Genomic DNA, 22,984 nt, shown 5'->3' with positions numbered 1-22,984 from the left:
CAAAGTACTGGAGTTTCAGCTTTAGCATCATTCCTTCCAATGTACACCCAGGGCTGATCTCCTTCAGAATGCACTGGTTGGATCTCCTTGCAGTCCAAGGGACTCTCAAGAGTCTTCTCCAACACCACAGTTCAAAAGCATCAATTCTTCAGCGCTCAGCCTTCCTCACAGTCCAACTCTCACATCCATACATGACCACTGGAAAAACCATAGCCTTGACTAGACGGACCTTAGTCGGCAAAGTAATATCTCTGCTTTTGAATATGCTATCTAGGTTGGTCATAACTTTCCTTCCAAGGAGTAAGCATCTTTTAATTTCATGGCTGCAGTCACCATGTGCAGTGATTTTGGAGCCCAAAAAAATAAAGTCTGACACTGTTTCCACTGTTTCCCCATCTATTTCCCATGAAGTGATGGGACCGGATGCCATGATCTTAATTTTCTGAATGTTGAGCTTCAAGCCAACTTTTTCACTCTCCTCTTTCACTTTCATCAGAGGCTTCTTAGTTCCTCTTCACTTTCTGCCATAAGGGTGGTGTCATCTGCATATCTGAGGTTACTGATATTTCTCCTGGCAATCTTGATTCCAGCTTGTGCTTCTTCCAGTCCAGCGTTTCTCATGATGTACTCTACATATGAGTTAAATAAGCAGGGTGACAATATACAGCCTTGACATACTCCTTTTCCTATTTGGAACCAGTCTGTTGTTTCATGTCCAGTTCTAACTGTTGCTTCCTGACCTGCATACAGAGTTCTCAAGAGGCAGGTCAGGTGGTCTGCTATTCCCATCTCTTTCAGAATTTTCCACAGTTTATTGTGATCCACACAGTCAAAGGCTTTGGCATAGTTAATAAAGCAGAAATAGATGTTTTTTTGGAACTCTCTTGCTTTTTCCATGATCCAGTAGATGTTGGCAATTTGATCTCTGGTTCCTCTGCCTTTTCTAAAACCAGCTTGAACATCAGGGAGTTCACGGTTCACGTATTGCTGAAGCCTGGCTTGGAGAATTTTGAGCATTACTTTACTAGCATGTGAGATGAGTGCAATTGTGCAGTAGTTTGAGCATTCTTTGGCATTGCCTTTCTTTGGGATTGGAATGAAAACTGACCTTTTCCAGTCCTGTAGCCACTGCTGAGTTTTCCAAATTTGCTGGCATATTGAATGTAGCACTTTCACAGCATCATCTTTCAGGATTTGAAATAGCTCAACTGGAATTCCATCACCTCCACTAGCTTTGTTTGTAGTGACGCTTTCTAAGGCACCCTTGACTTCACATTCCAGGATGTCTGGCTCTAGGTGAGTGATCACACCATCGTGATTATCCAGGTCATGAAGATCTTTCTTGTACAGTTCTTCCCAAAAATAATTCTTAAAAATTTAAGAGAAAAATAGAAATAACATGCACAACTTTTCAGCTCTTTATAGTCTTCTATGGCATAGACTGTTAATAGTCCAACAAAACCTATGTCCTTTTCTGTCATAGTAATAGAAAGGTAGTGGGCAGGTGGCTGACCTGCTGTACTACATTTCCCAGCCTCCTTTGCAATTAGGCTTATCCATGTGACTGAGTCCCTTGGTGGCATCTGAGGAAAGGTGAGATGTGCCTTTCCCTAGCTGCTGCTGCTGCTGCTCCTCCCAACCTATACTTACTATCACCTGCCTGTGAGCCAGAACAACAATGTGGCTACAGCCCAGCCTGGGCCAGGCAGAGGGAAGAACCCAAGGAGATGGAGGAGAAACAGGAGGGAAGGAGCCTGGGTTACTGATAGACCCTGTGGAGCAGAGCCACCTGCCCACCTGGAACCTGAACTATGACATGGGCAAGAGATAAACATATATCTTATTTGAACTGGTGTGTTCTGAGGTCATTTCATTACAGCAGTTGGTATAACCTTAACCAAAGTAACCCATTTGGGGTTTGGGGAAAGTGCTTCCCACGTCAGGAAAGCCTCTCCACAGGAGAGAGGAAGGAATGAACACTAAGTCATGTCGAGGTTCTTCTCACGGCATCTGGAAGTGCTCCTATCTCAGCAAGTTTTGGGGTGAGAAGGGAGGGACAGCTCCATCTTAAACTAACTTCCTAGTCATGAGCTGACCTCATTTGGGTTCATCCCATCTCCAGGCTGCACCAACAACAGTCAAGGTCACAGACCTGGGGCCTGGCTCAGCCGGTAACTCGCCTGATCTTCCTGAGCAAGTCACCTCACTCCTTAGAATTACACTGTTTTGGTTTTTTAATTAATAAGACAAGAGATGGAAGCTAGTCTCTCCAAGGTCCCTTCCCGTCTGATGATGCCAATTCTGGCTTCCAGAGAGCCCAGGACAAGGACTCGGGCCTGATTTCTTGAGTCTGGGTTTTTTCCTGGGACATGCTGGACCCATGAGTTGAATACTGGATACAGAAATGGCAGCAGATAGCACCCACAAGCCAAGAACTGGTTGCTAATTTGAAGTTTAATGAGCCAACCCTGCAAACAAGTTACAAGCAAGGAAACCCTGGAATGTAAAGCACTTGACAGAGGCCAAGGAGACATGGTGGACAGTCCATCCACACTGAGAATCTAGAACAGGGTGCCCCCTGCGTCTTCTTGCCGGCCCACCACAGCAGCTCCGTTTTAAGCTACAATTCCTCAGTGTGACCTGGTCTCCTTTGGGCTCAGTCATCTCCCTCTGTGTTTCTGGCTGAACATTAAAATGCATAGCCCCGATCCCTTGGAATTTACTGGTGCAGCAACAACCAGTGTGGATGTGAGACTTTTGACCTTTCTTGATTTCTCAGCTTGGAGAATGAGGACACAGAGGACGTGGGAAAACAGCCTGGGAGAAAGGTTGCTGGAACAATGCAGACATTTGCTGATTTCAGAAATGGCCTAAGTCTCAGCTGAGTTGCCATTTGAACCTATCAGGAACCCAGTGCAGAGGCCAAGCAAGGGCAGAGGGTGGGCCCCAAACAAACTTCAGGGGGAGAAGCTTCTCCTTCTCAGGGCAGAGACCTCCTATGCTCAAACCTCAGATGGAGGAGTCACTTCCCAGGCCTTGTCCCCAGTCTGACTCCTTCCCCTTCCCCTCTCCTCTTTCCAAGCTGCTTCTCCAAACCTCTGAAGCAGCAACAACAGAGCCTATTTAAAACAACCTCTACAATGTAATTAAACAGAGCCTGAAAGGGATCCTTCTATAAGGCAGAGGATGCCTTCATGAAACAATAAGAAATCTTCTTAATTCATCATTTGGGCCAATCCTATTATTTCTCACCATTAACTTTGTTGCCATGGTTACTCCCAGGTAATATGTACAAATGCAAATCTACGTGGGGCAAAAGATGGGCCAATCTACAGATGAAACGAGACAAATATCCCCCCTCAGTCTGCTACACAGCACACATGAGCAGTCACGACTTCCATGTACACACAGCTTCTCTCTATTAAGCGGCTCGAGCCTCTAGTCAAACCCTCTTTTGTGAATTGGAATTACAGATCTCCCACTTGCTAGCCATGTGACTTGGGGCAATTTACTTGGAGATGTGGGTTCAAGCCCTGGCTCAGGAAGATCCCCTGGAAAAGGAAATGGCAACCCACTCCAGTATTCTTGCCTGGGAAATCCCATGGACAGAGGAGCCTGGTGCGCTACAGTCCATGGGGTCACAAAAGATTGGATACAACTTAGCAACTAAACAAAAACAACTCAATTTTTTGAGCCTCCATTTCCTCATTTGTAATATAGGAATATGAATACTTCAAGCTTATTGTGATAATTAAAAACAATTCATTTATCCAACAAATATCTATTGAGCCCATATTATGTGCTGGGCACCGCTCTAGGCACTAAGGATATATCAGTAAAAAAAAAAAAAAAAAACCACACAAAATCTCTGGTCTTGTGGAGCTTACATGATTGTGGAGACAAACAATGAGCAAACAAATAATGAGAAGTAAATTTGCTCACATGCGAGAAGGATGAGTACTTCAAGAAACAAGAGAAAGTAGAGCAGAGTAAGGTAGGGAGAGTGTGCTGGCAGCAAGGATGGATTTTTAAAAATTTATTATAGTGAGGTCCTCATGAAAGGAGGGGGTGAAGGATGGGGAACATTCAGGAACACGATGACATCACCAGGGTCACAGCTTCTGTCACAGGGGGGACAGAAAAGTAAAGGCTAGGCTGGAGCTAGGATGGAAGAGGGGCGGGGGAGACACTGAGGCTGCATCCTCCACCCCCAGAAGCGCCTCTAGTCGGATCCCTTCGCTGGCCACGGCCCCCTAAAATTCCATCTCTTGTCCTGCCTCTGGTTCTAGTGGCTCCTTCTTTTGCTCCCCCAACTTTTCTTTCCCTGGACAGATTCTCAAGTAGGATGATGTTTAGTAAGGTGGTCAGGGTAGTTTTCATTGAGATGGCTTTGGAAAAAATACCTGAAGGAGGAAGTGAGCCATGCAGATGCCTGGTAGGAGATTTTTTTGTCCAGCAGAACAGCCAGTGCAAAGACCCTGAGGCAGAGTGGACCTCCCCAGCCTATCTGAGGGCCGGCAAGGAGGCCTGTGTGACTGAAGTGGGCTGAATGAAGGCAAGAGCAGTAGGAAATAAGATCAGAGAGGAATCGGGGCTTTGCAGTTTGTGCTGAGGACTGTGGCTTTTACTCTGAGTTTTTACTATAGAGTGGTCCTTAACAGGAGGGCAATTTTCCACCCAGGGGCCATTAGGAAATATCCGGTTATCATGAATTGGGAAGGGGTACCATTAGCACACAGTGGGTAGACCAGGGGTGTTGCTAAACATCCTACAGTGCACAGGACAGCCCCCACAACAAAGAATTACCCAGCCCCAAATGCCAATCGTGCTGAGTCTGAGAAACCCTGAGGCAGAGGAACAAACCCTGGAGCAGTTTCACAGGTCATTCTGAGTGCTATACTGGGAATGGGCAGAGGGAGCCCAGGAAGAACAGGAAGACCACCCAGGAGACCACTGCAAGACCCAGCCCGGAGATGCTATACAGCACCCAGTACCACTTCCAGCATATCATACAAATGCTTCAGCTAATGCTGATCACTTGCCTGTTTTGTGTTCATAATAAGGGTCAGCTTGTAGCTGCCCCAGAGGTGCTGGGTGCTGATCAGGATCCCAGAGGCCAGGGGTCAGGGCAAGTGGGGTGGGGGGGATGTCAGTCAAGCTTCTGATAGACAATCCTGCTGATACCCAGAGAAGATTCAGGGTGCAAGAATTTTTAACTCTCTGGTATCTTCTCTGCTATTTTCAGCAAAACTCAAACACAGCTGACCCCATTTCTGCTCTGCCAGGGGAGGAGACTGGCAGGATCTCTCACATCTCAGCTGCCCTTTCTCCTTGGCAGGTTGCAGGCAGAACCCATCCTTCACGGGACCCCTGGGCAACCAATACACTGTGCTGGGTGCTGAGCAGGCACCAAGGAAGGCGGGCTGGTTCCCAGTCTCTGGGGATGTGGAATGATGGACCAGAACCGCCATTCAGAAGCCGACAGTGGCTCCCTGCCCCCTCACTTCCAACCACCCCAGTCGCTCCCAGGCTGGTTTCCTTTCAGCACTTTTCCCTCCCCATATACCTGGTACAGAAGGATCCAACCACAGTTCCACTGTCCTGCTCCCCCCTTACTCCAGGACAACACAACCAGCATCTCTTCTGGGTTCCAGAAACTCACAATCTGGCCCGAAACTTCCCAACTTCCTCTCTCATCTTCTGTTCCTCTCTCATGCACTTTCTCTCCCTCTCTCTCCACTCTACTTCTCAGCCTTCGTCTGCGACTTACAGGGACGTCCTTCTCATGCCTTGGGTCTCTCTACATTCTACGTCCAATCACTTGTGTCCTCCACGAAGCCTTTCCTCAGCACCTGTGTTCTCAGGAGTCTCTCACCGCTGAATTCCTTCTACCGCAGCCTAACTCCTGCCTCCAGCCACTCCCTTACGTGTGCGCCTGCGTGGGAGCTGGCTGCATGAGGGCAGGAACCTCCCAGTGCCCACCTGCCACTGCACCTCCATGTACCAGGTGCCCCACAGTTGCCCACAGCCTGACCTGACAGGGTTAACCGCCCTGTGTGACTGGGGCTATGAGACCTGCACACATGCCAAGCCCCTCTGATGGCACTTCTACCCCACCCCCTCACTCTGCCTGTTAGCATACACATTCCACTCCAGAGTATCACCTTCCCTTCCAAATCTGTCTTCAGACAGTGAGTGAAAAATGGACATTGGATCTTCCAGGTCCAGTGTCCCTGTCCCACCACACATTAGTTATGTAACCTGAGATAAGTTTGTAATCTCTCTGAGCCTCAGTTTTCTTGCCTGTAAAATGGGATCAATATAGGCATCAACCAAACAAGGCTTCTGTGAAGATTAATTGAGAGAATACATATAAAGTGCAAATATTCAGCATGGCTCCTAGCCCTTGGTGAGCTCACAGTGAGTGGTGACTCATTACCATGGGGGTCTTCCATATTGAGCCCCACCCATCTCCATCCATACCAAACCATCCCAGCAAAGCCCCAGCATACACAAAGCACACAGCTCAGCAAACACTCAGAAACTTAGCTGCCTGGGCTCACGTTTTTGCTCTCATCTATGGCTTTGTTGTTTAACGGTAGCTGCAGTCTTTATTAGGGTTCCTAGCACATCAAATATATACCTGTCAAGCCCAACGAGTAAATTGTACTTATTTTTATTTTATCCTTAGGACTAACTGTTCATTGGTACAGCAACCTTTCAACAAGTTAACAGTCTCTGGAGGAGATATCAGCCACCCACTAACCAAGGCCATCAGGTGTGAATGAACTCTCAATCTGCTTGTAGCCCCCTGGTGGGATATTGTAACTGGAGGGCAGATTAGGGAACAAATTAGTGCATAAGATACCCAGTGGTGCCCAGACATTGCGTCAGGTCCATAGGCATCAGCACACAGCCACAGGCTTCTGACTCACACACCTGCAAAAGGACATCAAGGGGGGCACAGAGCCCAAGATCACACAGGCCACCGTCCAGACCAAGGTCAAGAACCATCCTCAGCCTCTTCAGACAGCACCAGCATGACCCTTGAGCAGGGCCAGCCTGAACCAGGGATGGGGACTTGGTGAATTTCTGATCCCTGAAGCTCCCCAGATCCTGAGCTGGTATGTCACTACCTACCCGCTCTTGCTGTGGCTGGTGGGGGCCAGGGCTCTGTAGACAAGGTCCAGGAGGTACTGTGAGAGCTGCAGCAGAGCCCAGTCCTGATGTCTGGGGAACCGGGAGGGCATGGGGAGGGGGGCTGGGGCGTGGGGAGGGGGGCTGGGCCGTGGACTCACACCTAGGGCACTGTGCTGCCAGCCTCCAGAAGGAAGCCGCAGGCATCACCAACTGGAGCCAGAACAGGGAGCAGTGGCTAGTGCAGGGTCCCCCCACCCTCCCCCAGCTAGTGCAGGGTACCCGCACCCTCCTCCAGCTAGTGCAGGGTACCCACACCCTCCCCCAGCTAGTGCAGGTCCCCCCACCCTCCCCCGGCTAGTGCAGGGTACCCCCCACCCTCCCCCAGCTAGTGCAGGGTACCTCCCACCCTCCCCCGGCTAGTGCAGGTCCCCCCACCCTCCCCCAGCTAGTGCAAGCAAACCGCCTCCCCCCAACCCTCCTGGCCTCCCAGCTGCCTGGAGGCACATGAGAGCTTTCAGGATAGAAAACAAAGCAGGCCCAGAAAACAGGACAGGCAGCTTTAAGCTTTTGAAGGGAACAAAGAGAGGAAACATGGCCTCATTTCCCAACTCTTGAAAACTGGAAAGAGTCCCAGGAGGAAAAGCCAGGCTGGAGGGGAGCTTGGGCTGGGAGCAGACACGGGGTCAGGAAGGGCCTGGAGGCTGGACTCCTCTGGTCCATGAGGAGCTGCCAGGGTGCGAGGACCCCCACCACCACCCTAGAGAGGGGCATGTCAGGTCACACCAGCGGGCTCCTCGGTGCCACAGCCAGAGGGCAGCACTTCGCTCAGGAATAAGGAGATCCGGCCCTGCCCTGTCTGCTGATGGCTGCTCCCGACCAACTCAGCAGGCAACACAGACTCCTGATAGACCTTGTGTAGCCAGCACTGCAACTGCGTCACTTCAGGGGCCCGCACCAGGACATCTGGCCAAGGGGCTGCCTCTCTTGGCACCTCTGCCCCCTCTCCATGTGGCAGGCTGCTGACCAGCACATTGGCACGTCCCTTCCTCTAGGGACCATCTTCCTCTAGGGGCCATTCTCTCTGTGCTCAGGATGTTTTTCCTCCGCCCCTTCCCAGTGCCCTGTCCTCACTAATCCTTGCTCATCCCTCAGTCTCAGGTGAGAAATCTCTTCCAGACTCCCTGCTTCTGGTCAGGTGACTCCTCCCTCTGCTCTCCCACAGCATCATGCATTTTCACTGTCCTGGCCGGATTCTGGGGATTCCCGGGGGCAGCACCCTCCTCCAGCCTCTCCCCTGCTCTCCCCCAGGTCCTAGCACCAACACTGGCCTGGAGGTGCTCCATAAATACATAGCAAAACAAACTGGATTGGGGAGGGCTGATGGCTTGGCCACCTGGCCCAGGGAACACCCAGCCAGGCGCCAGCGGGTGGCGTGGACTTTGTGCTAAAGGTGTGAGAAGGCAGGGCGGTGCCTCACAGTCACCAACAGAACAGAAGAGGCAACTGCACAGGAGAGACAGCAACGTGTTCCTGCACGGAAAACAAGCAGCGTTTTAGGAACTGATCCAGCAGAGAGGAGGAAGCCGTCCCTCGATGCCCGCAGAAGCCACACTTGAGAACCCAGACCATCACCCCCAGGATGCCAGCGAAGTTCAGGGCTTGGAGGGCCCAGGCACCCCAGTTACAAAGGGTTAATCATAGGGCTAAACAGAGGGACTTGGTTGAAAATCTGAATTCAAAGCAGTAGGACCCCTCGGCCTTCCCCACACAGCAAGGAGGCTCCCACTGCCCTCGCCTGTGTCCCCCAAACACCGGAGGGTTATCAACCTTCTGGAGAAACTGAATCCAAGTGACTCCAGACTTGGGAACACTAGCCCAGTGGAAAGAGGGAGCAGATGAGGCTAAAAGCAGAGAAATCAATGAAAATCTGCAAAGTGAATATTGGGGCTTCAGCCTTGCCCCTCTACTTGGCTTCCAGAATGCAGAGGTGAGAAGATACTGTATTAACAAAACAGGACAGGATCCTGTTGAAAGGAATAAAGAAAAGAAACAACCAAATAGCTCTCAGAAATTAAAATTTGTACTAGCTGAAGTTAAAAATTCGATAGACATGTTGAAAATAAACTCAAGGAAATTTCCTGTAAAGCCAGACAGAAGGAAAAAGTGAAAGAATAGAAGAGAAAAAAAGGATAAGAAAATCTGATTATCAATCTAAGATGTTGAATATTTGACTAATAGGAATTTCAGAATGAGAAGAAATTATCAAAGAAACAGTATAAAAAAAATTGCCAGAACTGAGAGACAGGAGTCTTCAGATTGAAAGAGGTCATCAGAAACCCAAAATAATAAATTTTAAAAGACATGGCATTGTGGAATTTCAGAAATAAAACATATACATAGAGAGGAGATCCTAAACATTCCCAGAGAGAGAAAACGGGTCACTTGCAAAGAATCAGGAATAAAACAGCATTGGATTTTTCAAAAGTTAGACTAGAAGCCAGAAGAGCAATGTCTTCAAAATTCTAAAGGAAAATGTTGTCAACCTAAAAATTGGAATTTTCTCCTCAGCCAAACTGTCAGTTAAAGCTGAGTACAGAATTACAATTACAAATTACATTATTTTCAGATATAAAAGGACTCCAAATTTTCTTTCCATTTACCCCAGGGAGCTACCAGACAAGGTCTTCCACTAAAATGAAGGTGTATACCAAGACGAGCTGAGGGAGCTGGGCCCCAGAATTAAAAATTTCAGGGAAAAATACAGAAGTGAAAAGGGCTTCTCTTGTAGCTCAGCTGGTAAAGAGTCTGCCTGCCATGCAGGAGACCTGGGTTCAATCCCTGGGTTGGGAGATCCCCTGGAGAAGGAAATGGCAACCCACTCCAATATTCTTGCCTGGGAAATCCCATGGCCAGAGGAGCCTGGCTGGCTACAGTCCATGGGGTCACAGAGTCGGACACGACTCAGCAACTAAACCACCACCACCATTAAAAATATCAAAGAGCTGCTAGAAGATACCGTAAGGATTAGAGATGGTATAAAGAAAACTCTGTCAGTGAGAAAAATGAGGCAATTATTAAATCCAGATAAAACATAAAGTCAAAAAGGAGAGGAAACATAATCATATACAGCAAAGTTGTAGTATTATTCATATAATTGTCATAATGTGAATATTGAATATCCATAGACCCCAAAATATAATCATTATTTGGGGAGGGTGATGAGGGTAGGGGAGAGAAATGTGTTTATAGAGGTAAATAATAAGAGAGATGTATCCTAAACTACCACACAAAAGAACTAGTTGAGAAATAGCAGTATAGATAAGCTTAGTTTGAAATATAGGTTTCTATCTGAAGAAATAGCTAACAGCATTTGCTTCTGGGGAAGAGAAATGGGAATTGGGGAGGGATGGGGCAATACACTATTTTCCCTTACAAGTGTTTTCATACTATTTGACTTTTTGAACTTTGTATATAAATTACTTTGGAAAAAAAAACTGTGAGATTAGTTTGTAATAGCTTTTAAAATAAAGCTTATGAACAAAAAGAAAAACTTCAGCACATTAACCATCTGTGCTGCCCTATACTACATCTCCCTACCTTACCCCCAAACCAAACAAAACCATCAACTTTTCAATTAGCTCTAGTTCAAGTTTCTACATGATATTAACGGAACAGAAATTACAGTGTCTTAGCCTAATTCCACTCTGTCTCCTCCATCTTTCTCATCCTCAGTCTAAACTTCGGGATAGTGGTATGCTGGTGAGTATTTTTGAGAAAAAAGTCCTGATTTATAGTATCTGTCAATTTCCATGGCGTAAATTCTCACATTGTGGCTGATTTCAAGTCATCACTGTGATGTCACTGAATGTGGAACTGGGAAAAGATGCACGTCTCAGAGCCAGCAGACTATTGCCTTAGGTTTCTTTAGTCTTAGCAGCCTCCACACTTCCCACCAGACCAGCTTACAGGAGGGCCCTGAGCATCCCCTCCAAAATCCAGAAGTCCACAGGAGATGTGGCAACAGTAAAAGTGGATTCTGAGGGGAAGAGAAGTGGTTCTGGCTGCAGGGGAGGGATAATGAATTTGCCACCGTCCTCCCCCGCCACTATTCCCCCACCCCTCCTCCAGCAGAGTTACCTGCTCATTGGTGACCCCCGGGCGCAGGGTCCCAAGCTTATAGTCTTCCAGCAGTTGCACAGCCTCTCTGAGACGTCTCTGCAGGCAAAGAAAAGGGACACTGAGGGGCACAGATCCAGGGCTCCAGCAACACTTCCCTTTGCAGGGGTGCATCAGTCTTGACCCAGCTCTGACAGTCTTCACAGTGTGCAAGGCCTGCCCTTCAGTTTATGGGACACACACTAAACGATAAAGAAGACTATAGCCTAAACGTCCTTCCACAGGGAAATGGATCAATGTTTGCCATTCATCCAGTGTAACAATACCACGCACGTTATTCGGCAGTTTAAAAAGTAAAGTAGATCTCCATGGCCGTATCTCCAAGGTATTTTTTAAGTGTGAAAGCAAATTGCAGAGCCGTATGATGCCATTCATTGTACCAAACAAACAACACACACACACACACACACACACACACACACACACACACACATACACACACACACACAAAGAAAACAGTATTTCCTGTGAGAATATTTATGTGAGTAAATGTATCAAAAAAGCTCTAAAAGGAGACCTGCCAAACTAGTGACAGAGGTTACCTTGAAGTATGAGGAAAGAGTTCAGATTTGGCAAGTGGTGTTGGAAGAAATTTTAGTCTTAATTGTAATATTGAAAGTTTTTATAAAGACAGCATATTTATGTAATACTTATATAATTTCTTCTCAACATTTAAAAAACACTAGCAGAGATTTACATACTAAAATACATATGGCCACAGTAACTGATGGGGAAAAAATAAAAGAGAATAGAATTGTATGATTTTTTAAATCTTAAAACCTAGAGACAGCAACACTGAGAGAAGGCAGTCTTTGTCCACCGAAAGACTTGTATAAGAATATTCATAGTGGTACTCTTCAAACAGGCCCAAATTGCAAACAACTCAAATGTCAGTTAACAGACTGGGTAAGTATATGCACACAATGAAATATTACACAGCATTTAAAATGCAAACTACAAATATGTTACAATCGGATAAATTTTCTCAAGAATGGCACTCTAATATCTCTCACCTCATGCTCTTCTAGAACTTTCCCACATCCTCCATCCAGAGGTAGAGTCTATGTCCCTCCACTTGATCCTCAGCAGGCCTTTGTGACTGCCTTAACAATAGAGTGTTGCCAAGGTGAGGCTATGCGACCTCTGAAGCTAGGTCATGAAAATGCCTTGCATTTCCACCTGGCTCTCTTGGGATGGTTGCTTTCTTGAAATTTAGCCATCACATTGTAAGGAAGCCCAAGTAGCCTATGAAGAGACCCATGTGGATGAGAACTGAGGGCCTGGCCCACAGCTCCCACTAAGTGACCAGCTAATGGTCAGCAACAATTGGCCCACCATGGAAGTGAGATATCTTGAAACAGACCATCCCCCTGTCAAGCTGCCTTAGCCGAGGCTGCGGGACAAACCATCCTCTCTAAGTCCTGTCAAAACTGAAGGTCAGTGAGCAAAAGAATTGCCTGTTATTTCAAGCCATTAAATTTTGGGGTGATTTGTTACATGATAATAGGCCAATTCACATAATGATGAGCAAAGGAAGGCAGATGCAAAAAGTATATACAAATTTCAAAAACAGGTCAAACGCACCTATGGTGGTAGACATCATCATGGTATTACCTCTGTGAAGGTGGGTGGGGGTGTTGACTTGGAGAGGGCCCGAGGGATCTCTCTGGAATAATGGAAATGCTCAATGTCTTGATCTGACTGGTAGTTACACAGTATAAATGTGTGTCAAGATCCATTAAGCCATACACTTCGGATTTATGTATTTTGCTGTATGTATGGTATAAAATCACTAATAAACAGACAACAGTGAGAGAAGGCAGCCTACGTCTAGGTCAGATGAGGAAGGGTCATCAAGGATGCTTATGATGAGGGAAGAAACCCAGGGAAGCCACCCTGATCCGCTTTGACCAAGGGACAAAGTTGGCTAAGGATGGGAGTGCAGAGAGACCTCCACAGAAGCCCCTGGTCCAAAGGCAGGATGCAGCTCCAGGGCGGGTTGCCCCATGGGGCATCTTCTGAGCAGGCTGACAGTGGTCACATAGGATGGGAAAGGAACAGCCACCTTCCACACTAAAACAGCAGGACTAACCCCAGCCCAGACAAGACAGTCAGGCTGTCAGGAGGCCAGGAGAACGTCTTACTTGGGAGCAGCCCGACTGCTGTACAGTACTGCCTCTTCCCTTTCAAAATAAGTCTATCAATTTCTGAATTCCAGAGTCCTTCCCCAGAATCTCTTTGCTTTCAAAGTAGAGACAACTTTGAATTTGTACGTTTTCCCAGGTGTAATCCACTCTGTTTAGAAAAAATGTCAGAAAAATTGAAAGCACACACAAAAAAGTTGTAATCACCTGTAAACATACCACAGAGATAACCACTGCAAAAGTTATTATTTTCCTTCTAGACTTAATACATTTGCTTTTCATGTTGGTTGATTGCTCTAACTTGCTTAAGTTCAACAGGAAGTGAGCAGTTCAGTATTTGAGGCCGGAGTTTAATCAGACCCTCGCTGTCTCTGCAACCACCGCCCAAATCCTCCTGGTGATACGGCAAGCTCCATGCTCCAAGCCTGCTTCCTGCCAGCCTCAGCCTTGGCCCCACAATAAGTGCTCTACTTTCCACCCTGAATGGCGAATGGCCCCACGTTCTCATTATGTTCCCACTCCAGGGATTCAGTTCCTCTAACAACCTGGCCAGATTCCATCTCATTCCACACAGTCATCAAAGGGAGGCCTCTTGCCACAGGATTAAGTGCCAAAGAGCCCTGATCTTGGCACTCACTGAGAAAGACCAAATCCAAGTTTCCCGAGATAGGCCTGCTAATGCAGGACTGGGACAAGGCAGAATGTGCTTGTCTGCCTCTGGGCCTTGCGAAGCCTCAGCTTGGCCTCCTAGCTCAGAGACTGAGCGACAGGGCTCCCAGCGCCTCTGTGGGACAGGCAAGGCCTCAGGCCTTGTCTTGAGAGGTCCCTGAGGGCTGGCTGTTCTGGGAGCCAGACTTCTCACAGCAGAGAAGGGAGCCATTTTCAGGGAGACTTGAGAGACAGGATGAGGGTCTCTTTGCTTGAAGTCCTCCTCTCACCCTGATGCATGGACACACTTGACAGAAAAGCCCTGAGCACTTGAAGGATGGGGAAATCAGGGGTCAGTGGCAGGGTGAAATTTGCAGGATGTCTTTTCAGTCAGGAACAAACAGGCAGCTATGCCCTGAATGCTAAGATGGTGAGGGGCCCAGCTGGCCTGGAGACAAGGCTGCAGGCCCTTTTCTGGAGCCCTGGGCTTGGGGAGGGACAGCCCAGGTTGCTGCTTCCCAGACTCCATCACCTGCCTGCCAGAAACCATCGCAGCAAGACTCTCTTCTTGTATCTGATGGGGCATGGTCTCCAGAAAGTCTCTCTGGAGACAGGCACCTGGGAGGTCTGCTCCAGGGCAGAGAATTTGAACAGAGGTCCTGCCCCAAGGCCCCAAGGGGAATAAGGAAGCCAAAGGGCAGTCCTGCAGTGTTAGGGTAGTGGCAGAGAGGGCAGGAGACCCTCACAGACAGGAATGGGGATGTTGGAACACAGGACGGAAAGGCACAAAATAGGAAGATGAGGAAAGTCATCAGAAGCAAAGCTAATCTCTTTGGAGGGAAGGGGTACACCTTAGCCAAATCCCAAATAAAATGCACGCAGTATAATCCATGTTTGGCTAGGGAGCATGTCTAAATGATCTGAATATTTTATTTATTATAATGTTTAATATGTTAAAATATACGATGGGCGTGACAGCACCGGGCCAGGAGGTGAGGATTACCCAGAAACATTTCACCCCCACTTGTAATAAAGGCCACCCACTTTTCCTGCAGGCCCTCACCCCTGATCTTTCCTATACCACCCCACCACCCTGGGGGAAGAGGACATCCCGCCTCCCCGGTTGTCTGTCCCTACCCATGTCCATCCTTCAAGGCTCAGGGCCATCTTCAGGAATCTTCCAGAAATGTTCCCTCTGCCCTCTGAACACTCAGACAGCACTTGGTTTGCACCTCTCTGAGGTCTGTGATCACTTACCACCACGTGCCCATGTTACCTGTCAGAGACTGCAGGGTGCAGGGAGAGAGAGACTGGTTGTAGGTTATGTTGGCCTAAACGCAGGGCACACCTACCCCAGTCCATCACCAACACAGGGCCACACATAATGAGCACTGATAAAAATGAGGCTGCTGGGAGGAGAGGTGAAGGGTATAATCAGGGTTAGGGACCAGGTTCCAAAGCAGCAGGCTAGAGGCCCTTGACAGCGATGCTGGTTTTTCGGAATCCTGGGATTCCAAGAGACCATGCCCTGTTCACACAGGATGTGGATGACTACAGTGTCTGCTGAACCATGTGGACATTCCTTTCTCTGAGACAGCTGAGGTCCGAGCAGGAAGGGTATTTTGATGACCAGGACCACAGAGTGGGTGGGTGTCATCTAGGAATCTCAAGTCCCTGCATTCCCAGCTCTGAGCCATTTCCATGAGACATGAGCATGGAAGAGCCTCCTGTCCTCAGGATGGTCAGTAATTGAAAGAGGGGTGGTCTCCCAGAGAAACCATAGAAATGCTTGCATCCTGAAAAGCTGATGTCAACAGGGGCCAGGTACCCCACATAAGGAAGGGAAGGGCCTTCTTTATTCTCATTCAAAGGCAAGCTCAGTTGCTGCTGCATGTTTAGCAAAAGTGGGTACAATTGAAACATGGACATTTCAGGCAATCAAAATTTGGGAGTCCCACTTAAAAGAGGGGGTGGGGGAGAATGGAGAAAGGGAAGGAGAGAAGGAGAGAGAAAAGAAGAGGGAGAAAGTAAGGAAGGAAAAGAAAGAGAAAGGAAAAAGAAGTGTCGATGGTCAGGGTGAAAATGAATGTGGGGAGTGGGGCTGGTGTGCATGAGGGAACGGAGCTAGTGGTAGGGACGGGGGCACGGCCTGCCTTGATCGCTCAGTACCTGACTGCTCTCACCTGGGCGGGTCTTGAATCAGCCAAGGGCAGGGCTGTGCATTCTTACCTTGCCTGCCACATCTTCAACCATTCCCTTCTGGCTCCCAGACGGTGGGATTTGGGGGCCAAGGCTTTGTGCAGGCAGAGTCTCAAGCCCTTCTCTCATCCTCCCTTGGCCTTCCTAAGCCCTTCTTGTTCCTTCCCAGCAATCCTGGGACCCACAGGGTTATCTGCGCTGAGACTGTCTCCTAGCTCAACCACAAGCTACCTCTGGGAGGCCTAAGGGAAGGGGAAACCAGGCACACGTGTTTCCCTGTGGCCAACCTCTGGCCACCTTCAGGGCACTGAATGTGAGTCAATTCTGGCAGCATGACAGGTGGTATAGCCTTTTAGAAAGTAAATCTGTCCAGCTACACCTAAGAACTTTAAAAACAATCATGGTCTACATCCTGGATACCCTACTTTCGGGAATATTTTTCTAAAAAAATAAATTTATCAGAAATGAAAAATAATTTGCCTAAGACTGTTTTTGGCAGGAAAGAAAAAAGTAGGAAACAACCTATCTGTTAGACCTAAAAGCCTAACAGAGATGGATATTTATACTAAAAGACTTGACTTCCTAAAATTATAAAGACTTGGAAATATATGAAAAAAGCAAATAAAAAGTCTATGTTCAATGTAATAAGCATGCCAAAAATGTATACAGATGGGCAAAACCCTGAAGTGTATAAGGGTACTGAAATCTGGAAATTTCTAAATTTAAAATTAGACTACCTGATGCTGTCTAGAATGCATTTAAATGGATATTCTTACTACTATTGACAGCATAAACTGATAGTCTTGGTACAGGTTGGTACAATTTGCAGGGCAATTTGGCAATATATATCAAAAGCCTTAAAATGCCTTTCATTCAGAAATTCCACTTCTAGGAATTTACCCCAAGGAAATAAAGAGAAATATGGGGAGATATATGTATAAGTATATTTATCGCCATATGATTTATAATGGCAAAAGACTTGAAACCACCCAAATGGGCAATAGAGAAGATGATTAAGTTTTAGAATAATCACCTGATGGATTACTATGTAGTTATTAAACACACTTTGAAATAACATTTAATGACAAGGAAAAATGTTCAAGATACGCTATATGGAAAAAACAATATATATCTTGTATACATATGTCACATATGATTTTAAATATAAATTTACATATATATATACACAATACATACAGAAAGAGATCTTCCTTGACTTATGATGGGGTTCATCCCATCATAAAAATTTCACTGTAAGTGAAAATATCACATCTTAAGATGAAAATACATTTAACACACCTAACCTACCGAATATCATGGCTTAGCCTGGCCTTCCTTACATGTGCTCAGAACACTAACATTAGCCTACAGTTGGGCAAAATCATCTAATGCAGGCACTGTTTTATGATAAAATGTTGACTGTCTCACGTAATTCCTTGAATACTATTTGAAAGTGAAAAACAGAATGGTTGTGTGGGTGTAGGATGGTTCTAAGCATATCGGTGGTTCCCACGTGTGATCACATGGCTGACTGGGACCTGTGGCTGGACCCCAGCATCCCAAGAGAGTATTGTACTGTACATCACTAGCCCAGGATATAATCAAAATCCACAATTGGAACCATGATTTCTACTGAATGCATACTGCTTTCACACCATCATAAAGACCATAAATTGTAAACTGAAGTCAGGGACCGTCAATACAGAAAGAGAGAAAGATACAGATACATATATATATGTACACATTATACAAACCATCCTAATTTTGTTCAGATCTATACACTAGAATGATAATTGTGATTATTTCTTGCAGGGGAGATAATGAGCAGTTTTTATTTTCTTTTTTAGACTTTCGTATGTTCCAGTATTTAGGGATTACTACCAGAATCACATCACATCAAGAGGCACATAATGTCAATTGTTTTCATTGGTCATCTGGTTAAAGGAGTGTTCTCCAAGCTCACCACCGTAAAGGTACCTTTTTCCCTTAGTAATTGCTAAGCAACATTTGGAGGCAATACTTACCTGAAAGACTAAGAATATCCTGTTTTACAACAACATTTTATTCCATGAAAATAGCATCTATTAATGATCCTGGTTGAAATCAGTTATTTCACTGAGGACTGCTGCTGCTGCTGCTACTAAGTCACTTCAGTCGTGTCCGACTATGTGTGACCCCATAGACGGCAGCCCACTAGGCTCCTCTGTCCCTGGGATTCTCCAGGCAAGAACATTGGAGTGGGTTGCCATTTCCTTCTCCAATGCATCAAAGTGAAAAGTGAAAGTGAAGTCGCTCAGTCATGCCCGACTCTTAGCAACCCCATGGACTGCAGCCCACCAGGCTCCTCCATCCATGGGATTTTCCAGGCAAGAGTACTGGAGTGGGGTGCCATTGCCTTGTCCATCACTGAGGACTACATAATGTTTATTTCCTTCAACCTTTATCAGGTGACATTCTTCTGAGAATAAGAGCTCTCCTCTCTCATATTTTTAGTTTTACTATGGACTCATGGATTCTTTTTTATTATTCAATGTATTATAATCCATTGTTTTTCTTCTTCTTAATGTTCAAATTGTCTCAAATGTGGCTAGTGGGACTCGGCCACTTCCTGTTCCTGTGTCTCCATCATTCTAGAAACATTTTCTTACTTTCTGTAGCGATGCTCTTTGCCTCAGGTGCGGATTTGGCCAACTCTCCACGGAGCCCTGGGTGCTTTAGTAAGTAATAGCATTTAGGAATGAAGATCTGAGTGCTAAGTGTGTCCACTATTACTGGGGTGTCATTGTTTCTAGGCCTGAGCAGAGTCAGAAAACTGAGAAATATAAATGTAAGTATATGAATGTATATGTGTAGAAATCATGAGTTCACATTGATTCCTCCAATTCAAATACAACATAACATAGTTTTTGCCTTTCCCCTACTTCATATTTGTATCTCCCTACTCCTGCGGTGAGAACCCTGGTTCCCAATATCAGCATAATGATTTATTCTGTCCTATGATACACCCAAAACAGTTTCAGATTACTTCACAAATACTAGTAATGTGCTTGTACTATTTGCACTGCGTCAGCTGGTTTTCCACGTCCTTCAGAATGATGATCTGCCAAACATTCATTCTCTTAAATAATTATTAAATTCGGAATAGCAAACCCCTTTCACATTCAGTTCACGATTTAACGCACTTAGATGTCAGCTGGCACAGCCTTTTCCTTAGAGATCTAGATCTAATTCCATGACCCACATAAAAGGATGAAGCTAGGGCTTCTGCCAGGTCCCGGGGGTTTCCTTCCTCAGGCTCAACTGTCCACATACAGCACCGAGAACAGACTCCCAGCCCCTCAAGAGCCCTTTAAAGAATGAACTCCTGCAGAGACTTCAGGAACCAGGCAGATGTTATGACAATATAATAGGAATGATGGTAGAAGGGACAGCACCTTTCCCAGCATGCACGACCAACCTCTAAAGAGCCCCCAGACACTGGCCTTTCCGTTCCTTATGGTTGTTGCTCTCCTTCCCATTGCTTTCCCCTCATGTTCCTTCTCTCTCCTCTCTCTTAGGAGGATCAGAAAAGCACAATTCTTCCTCTTCTGTCAAGCAGGCAACCTCCTTCCTCTCTGAAGCCTTGCTCAAGACATTCTTAGAACAAAGACAGCCTTCTTCCTAAGAGAAATTATGGTGAATAAAATTTGCTCCACCTCATTACACACACAAGGGCTGGAATCTTTTTAAAGCTTCACCGGTTATAAATTACAAACAATAGCTGCAAAACCCTCTCAAGAGGAGTCTATCTGTTGACTCAGCTACTGCCCCTCAGAACTGGGTCACCAGAAGGCTCCAGCTGCACAGCATCTTTCCACCTCAGGAAACTCTGGCTTCCAGAGCCACCTCTCCTGTCCTCCACTCTCCTCTCACACAGTTGCGCTGGCCTGTCCAGACCTCCTCCGCCTGGGCAGCCATCCCCCCACGCTCCCTCCCAGGACGCAGCCTAGGAGTGTCCCAGGACACTCTGGGAGACAGACAGTGCTTTGAGGGCATAAGCCATGGTCTTGGGCTGAGCCTACCAGCAGGAGAAGCCTGGCCCTCCTGATAGCACCACAGTTGTGGTGGGAGGGGCTCAGGTAAGGGATTCTTTCCTCTTCCTGCTCCTAATTTTCATCGCTTTCAGGCAGATGGCCTTGCCAAGCTACCTGCTTGGATTGGAACCAGGGAGGGACGGAAGGGCCCACTTATGGCCCTTTGGGATTTTTCAGGGCCTAGAAGATCTTCTATGGGCAGAAAATTTCCAAAAGGCAAGTAGTACTGGAAACAGTCCCCAGCTGGGTTGCAGTAGGAAAAGGTGTAGGTCTTTCCAGGAAGCCTATCGGCACCCTTGATGAGAAGAAGAAACAGAAATTTGAAAAATATTTTTAACTGATTGTTGCATTGGTTATTTTCTGGTCATTAAATAGTAAAGAGTCTTTGACATTTCAACTAATGGTTAAAAAAAGTGTATAAGACTTTTAAATTTACTCACAGGGAAATAGGCAAAAGATGGCTTAGTAATGTACAAAGATGCTGAGGTCTTTCAAAATGCAAGAGTAGAAGTAAAAATGTGGTACAGGAAGACAGCAGTGACATGCAATGGCCTGGGGATGAGAGGAGTGCGGACTGGAGAGGCGGAGCTGAGCGCCCCCAGCACAAGCGGCATGCTGCCCAGCTGCCCCCAGAGCCCCTGCCTGCTCATGGTAACTGGGGGGAGCACTGATATACGTCCAGACCGCCCAGCACTCCCTTCACCATCTCTCAATGTGCTGCCTTCAAGTTCACCATTAGCACTTCCATCTTTTGAAATAAGCATTCGTCTCTGCTGCCTCCTCCATCAAGCAGGAGGCATTTACGTTGGGATTTTCGTCACAATTCTGTCTAGTTGGGCACCATTCCAGAGCTTTCAAGAAAGACACATAACCTAGGCTGGGTAAGTAGTTCCTCTAGTTTGGCGCCCCTCCAAATTTTTATGTAATCCCATTGATTACTCCTTGGGAGAGTCCTGACAGGGCCTGGAAGTACAATAGGCTTGCCCTTCAGAGGCACTACACCCAGAAATAAGGTCAGCCAGTTAAATACTAGAGTCCTTCATCCTTCCTGAGCTGCAACAGGAAATCACATATCAGGGTAATCCCCAGGCTTCCCATAACTGGACTGCTCTCCCAGGCACAGTGGGGATGGAGAGATGGAGATGGTTCTAGGGCCAGGTGCCCAGCAGGCCTTGTGCTTCTTTTTCTTCCCAGAGCTGAAGCAAGCCAGTGCTCAGCACAAACGTGAGCAGAGAAGGGCTGCCTACTCAGGGGGCTGACTCAGAGGCTCAATGACTTCCATCAGGGTATGTGGGGACCTGGGGTGGGGAGTTCAGGCCTTCTTCCAGCTTGGGAGAGCTCCCTAAACTTGAGTGACCTGAACAGCAAAGTGGCCAAAAATAAGTGTTCTGGAGACAAGCTTACTGGGGTTCATACCCTGGCTCCATCACTGGCCAGTACCACGTGCCTGAGACTTAACTTCTGTCTGTCTGTTTCCTCATCTGGAAAATGGAACTTAAAATAGAATCTACCTCAAAGGGTTGTTTTGAGTTAATCCGACAAGCTAATACATGTAAAATGTTTATGACACTGCTTTGCTCACAGAAAGTGCTTAACAAATATTCCCTACATTATATGTGCACGCATTCCTATAAACGTTTGTAAATACAATACAAAGGATAGAAAGACACACTTCTTGGAATGGCTCAGAGAAACCTGTCAGTAAATGTGGCAATATCAAGGATTAGTGAGGATGTGGAGCGACTGGAACATCGTGGATGAGAATGTGAAATGGATAGTAACCCTTAAACAACAGTTCGGCAGTTTCCTATGAAGTTAAACGTATACCTACCATATGAGCCGGCAACCCCAGTCCTAGTTATTCACTCAAGAGACATGAAAGCATACGTCCACACAAAGAATGCTCAGAGCAATTTTATTCATAATAAGCAGAAAATGGAAACAGCCCATGTGTTCCTCAGCAAGTGGACAGAAGAAACAAGTTCTGGAACATCCTTTCAATGGAATGCTGCTCAGCGGTAAGAAGGGATGACGTCCTGACACTTGCCAGAACCCTGATGAACCTCAAAAGCACCATGTCAAGGGGAGGAAGCCAGACACACAAGGCTTCACACTGTAGGGCTCCACTCATACGACATTGCAGAAACAGCAAAACAACAAGAACAGGAAGCAGAGAACGGGTGCCAGGGGCTCAGCAGGGGGCTGGGGAGATGCGTTATAAATGGTCAGGGGAGTACGGTAGGATGACAGAAATGGTCTCCATCTTCATGATGGACACTTCATTGTGGCCACTTGATATGTCTGTCAAAACTCTTAGGATTGTTCACATATAAACTATAACATATACCTGAGTCGCAATCTTACCTATCAGAGGAAGGGAGTGAGTAGGGAGAGGGCACGAAGGATCCTTTTTGTTCCGTACCGTTTGAATTTTTGTAATGAGCACATAATCCATGTACTTGGTAATCATTTTATTGAAGTTTGAAATAATAATAATTACATATCTACCTTGAAGGGATGTTGTGAGATCCAGATGAAATGAGATAATGATGACCTGCGGATCTTCCAAAGTCACAAGGTATAAAGGCCAAGGGGCCTCCATTG

General features: G+C 46.6%; 1 protein-coding gene across 2 annotated transcripts in view; it reads right to left on the bottom strand.

Annotated features, from left to right (window-relative positions):
- SFXN5 (sideroflexin 5) overlaps positions 1-22,984 on the bottom strand; it is a 128,203-nt gene that overhangs the window by 93,494 nt on the left and 11,725 nt on the right. For both annotated transcript variants that reach the window (XM_013967507.2, XM_013967506.2), the window contains exon 3: positions 11,278-11,355. In XM_013967507.2, the coding sequence (XP_013822961.2) occupies positions 11,278-11,355 (78 nt within the window). The remainder of the gene's footprint in view (positions 1-11,277; positions 11,356-22,984) is intronic.

This window comes from Capra hircus, chromosome 11, assembly GCF_001704415.2.
Source record: "Capra hircus breed San Clemente chromosome 11, ASM170441v1, whole genome shotgun sequence".
NCBI lineage: Eukaryota > Metazoa > Chordata > Mammalia > Artiodactyla > Bovidae > Capra > Capra hircus.
Note: the sequence above shows the minus strand (reverse complement) of the source record. Positions and strands in the feature narration are given on the sequence as shown.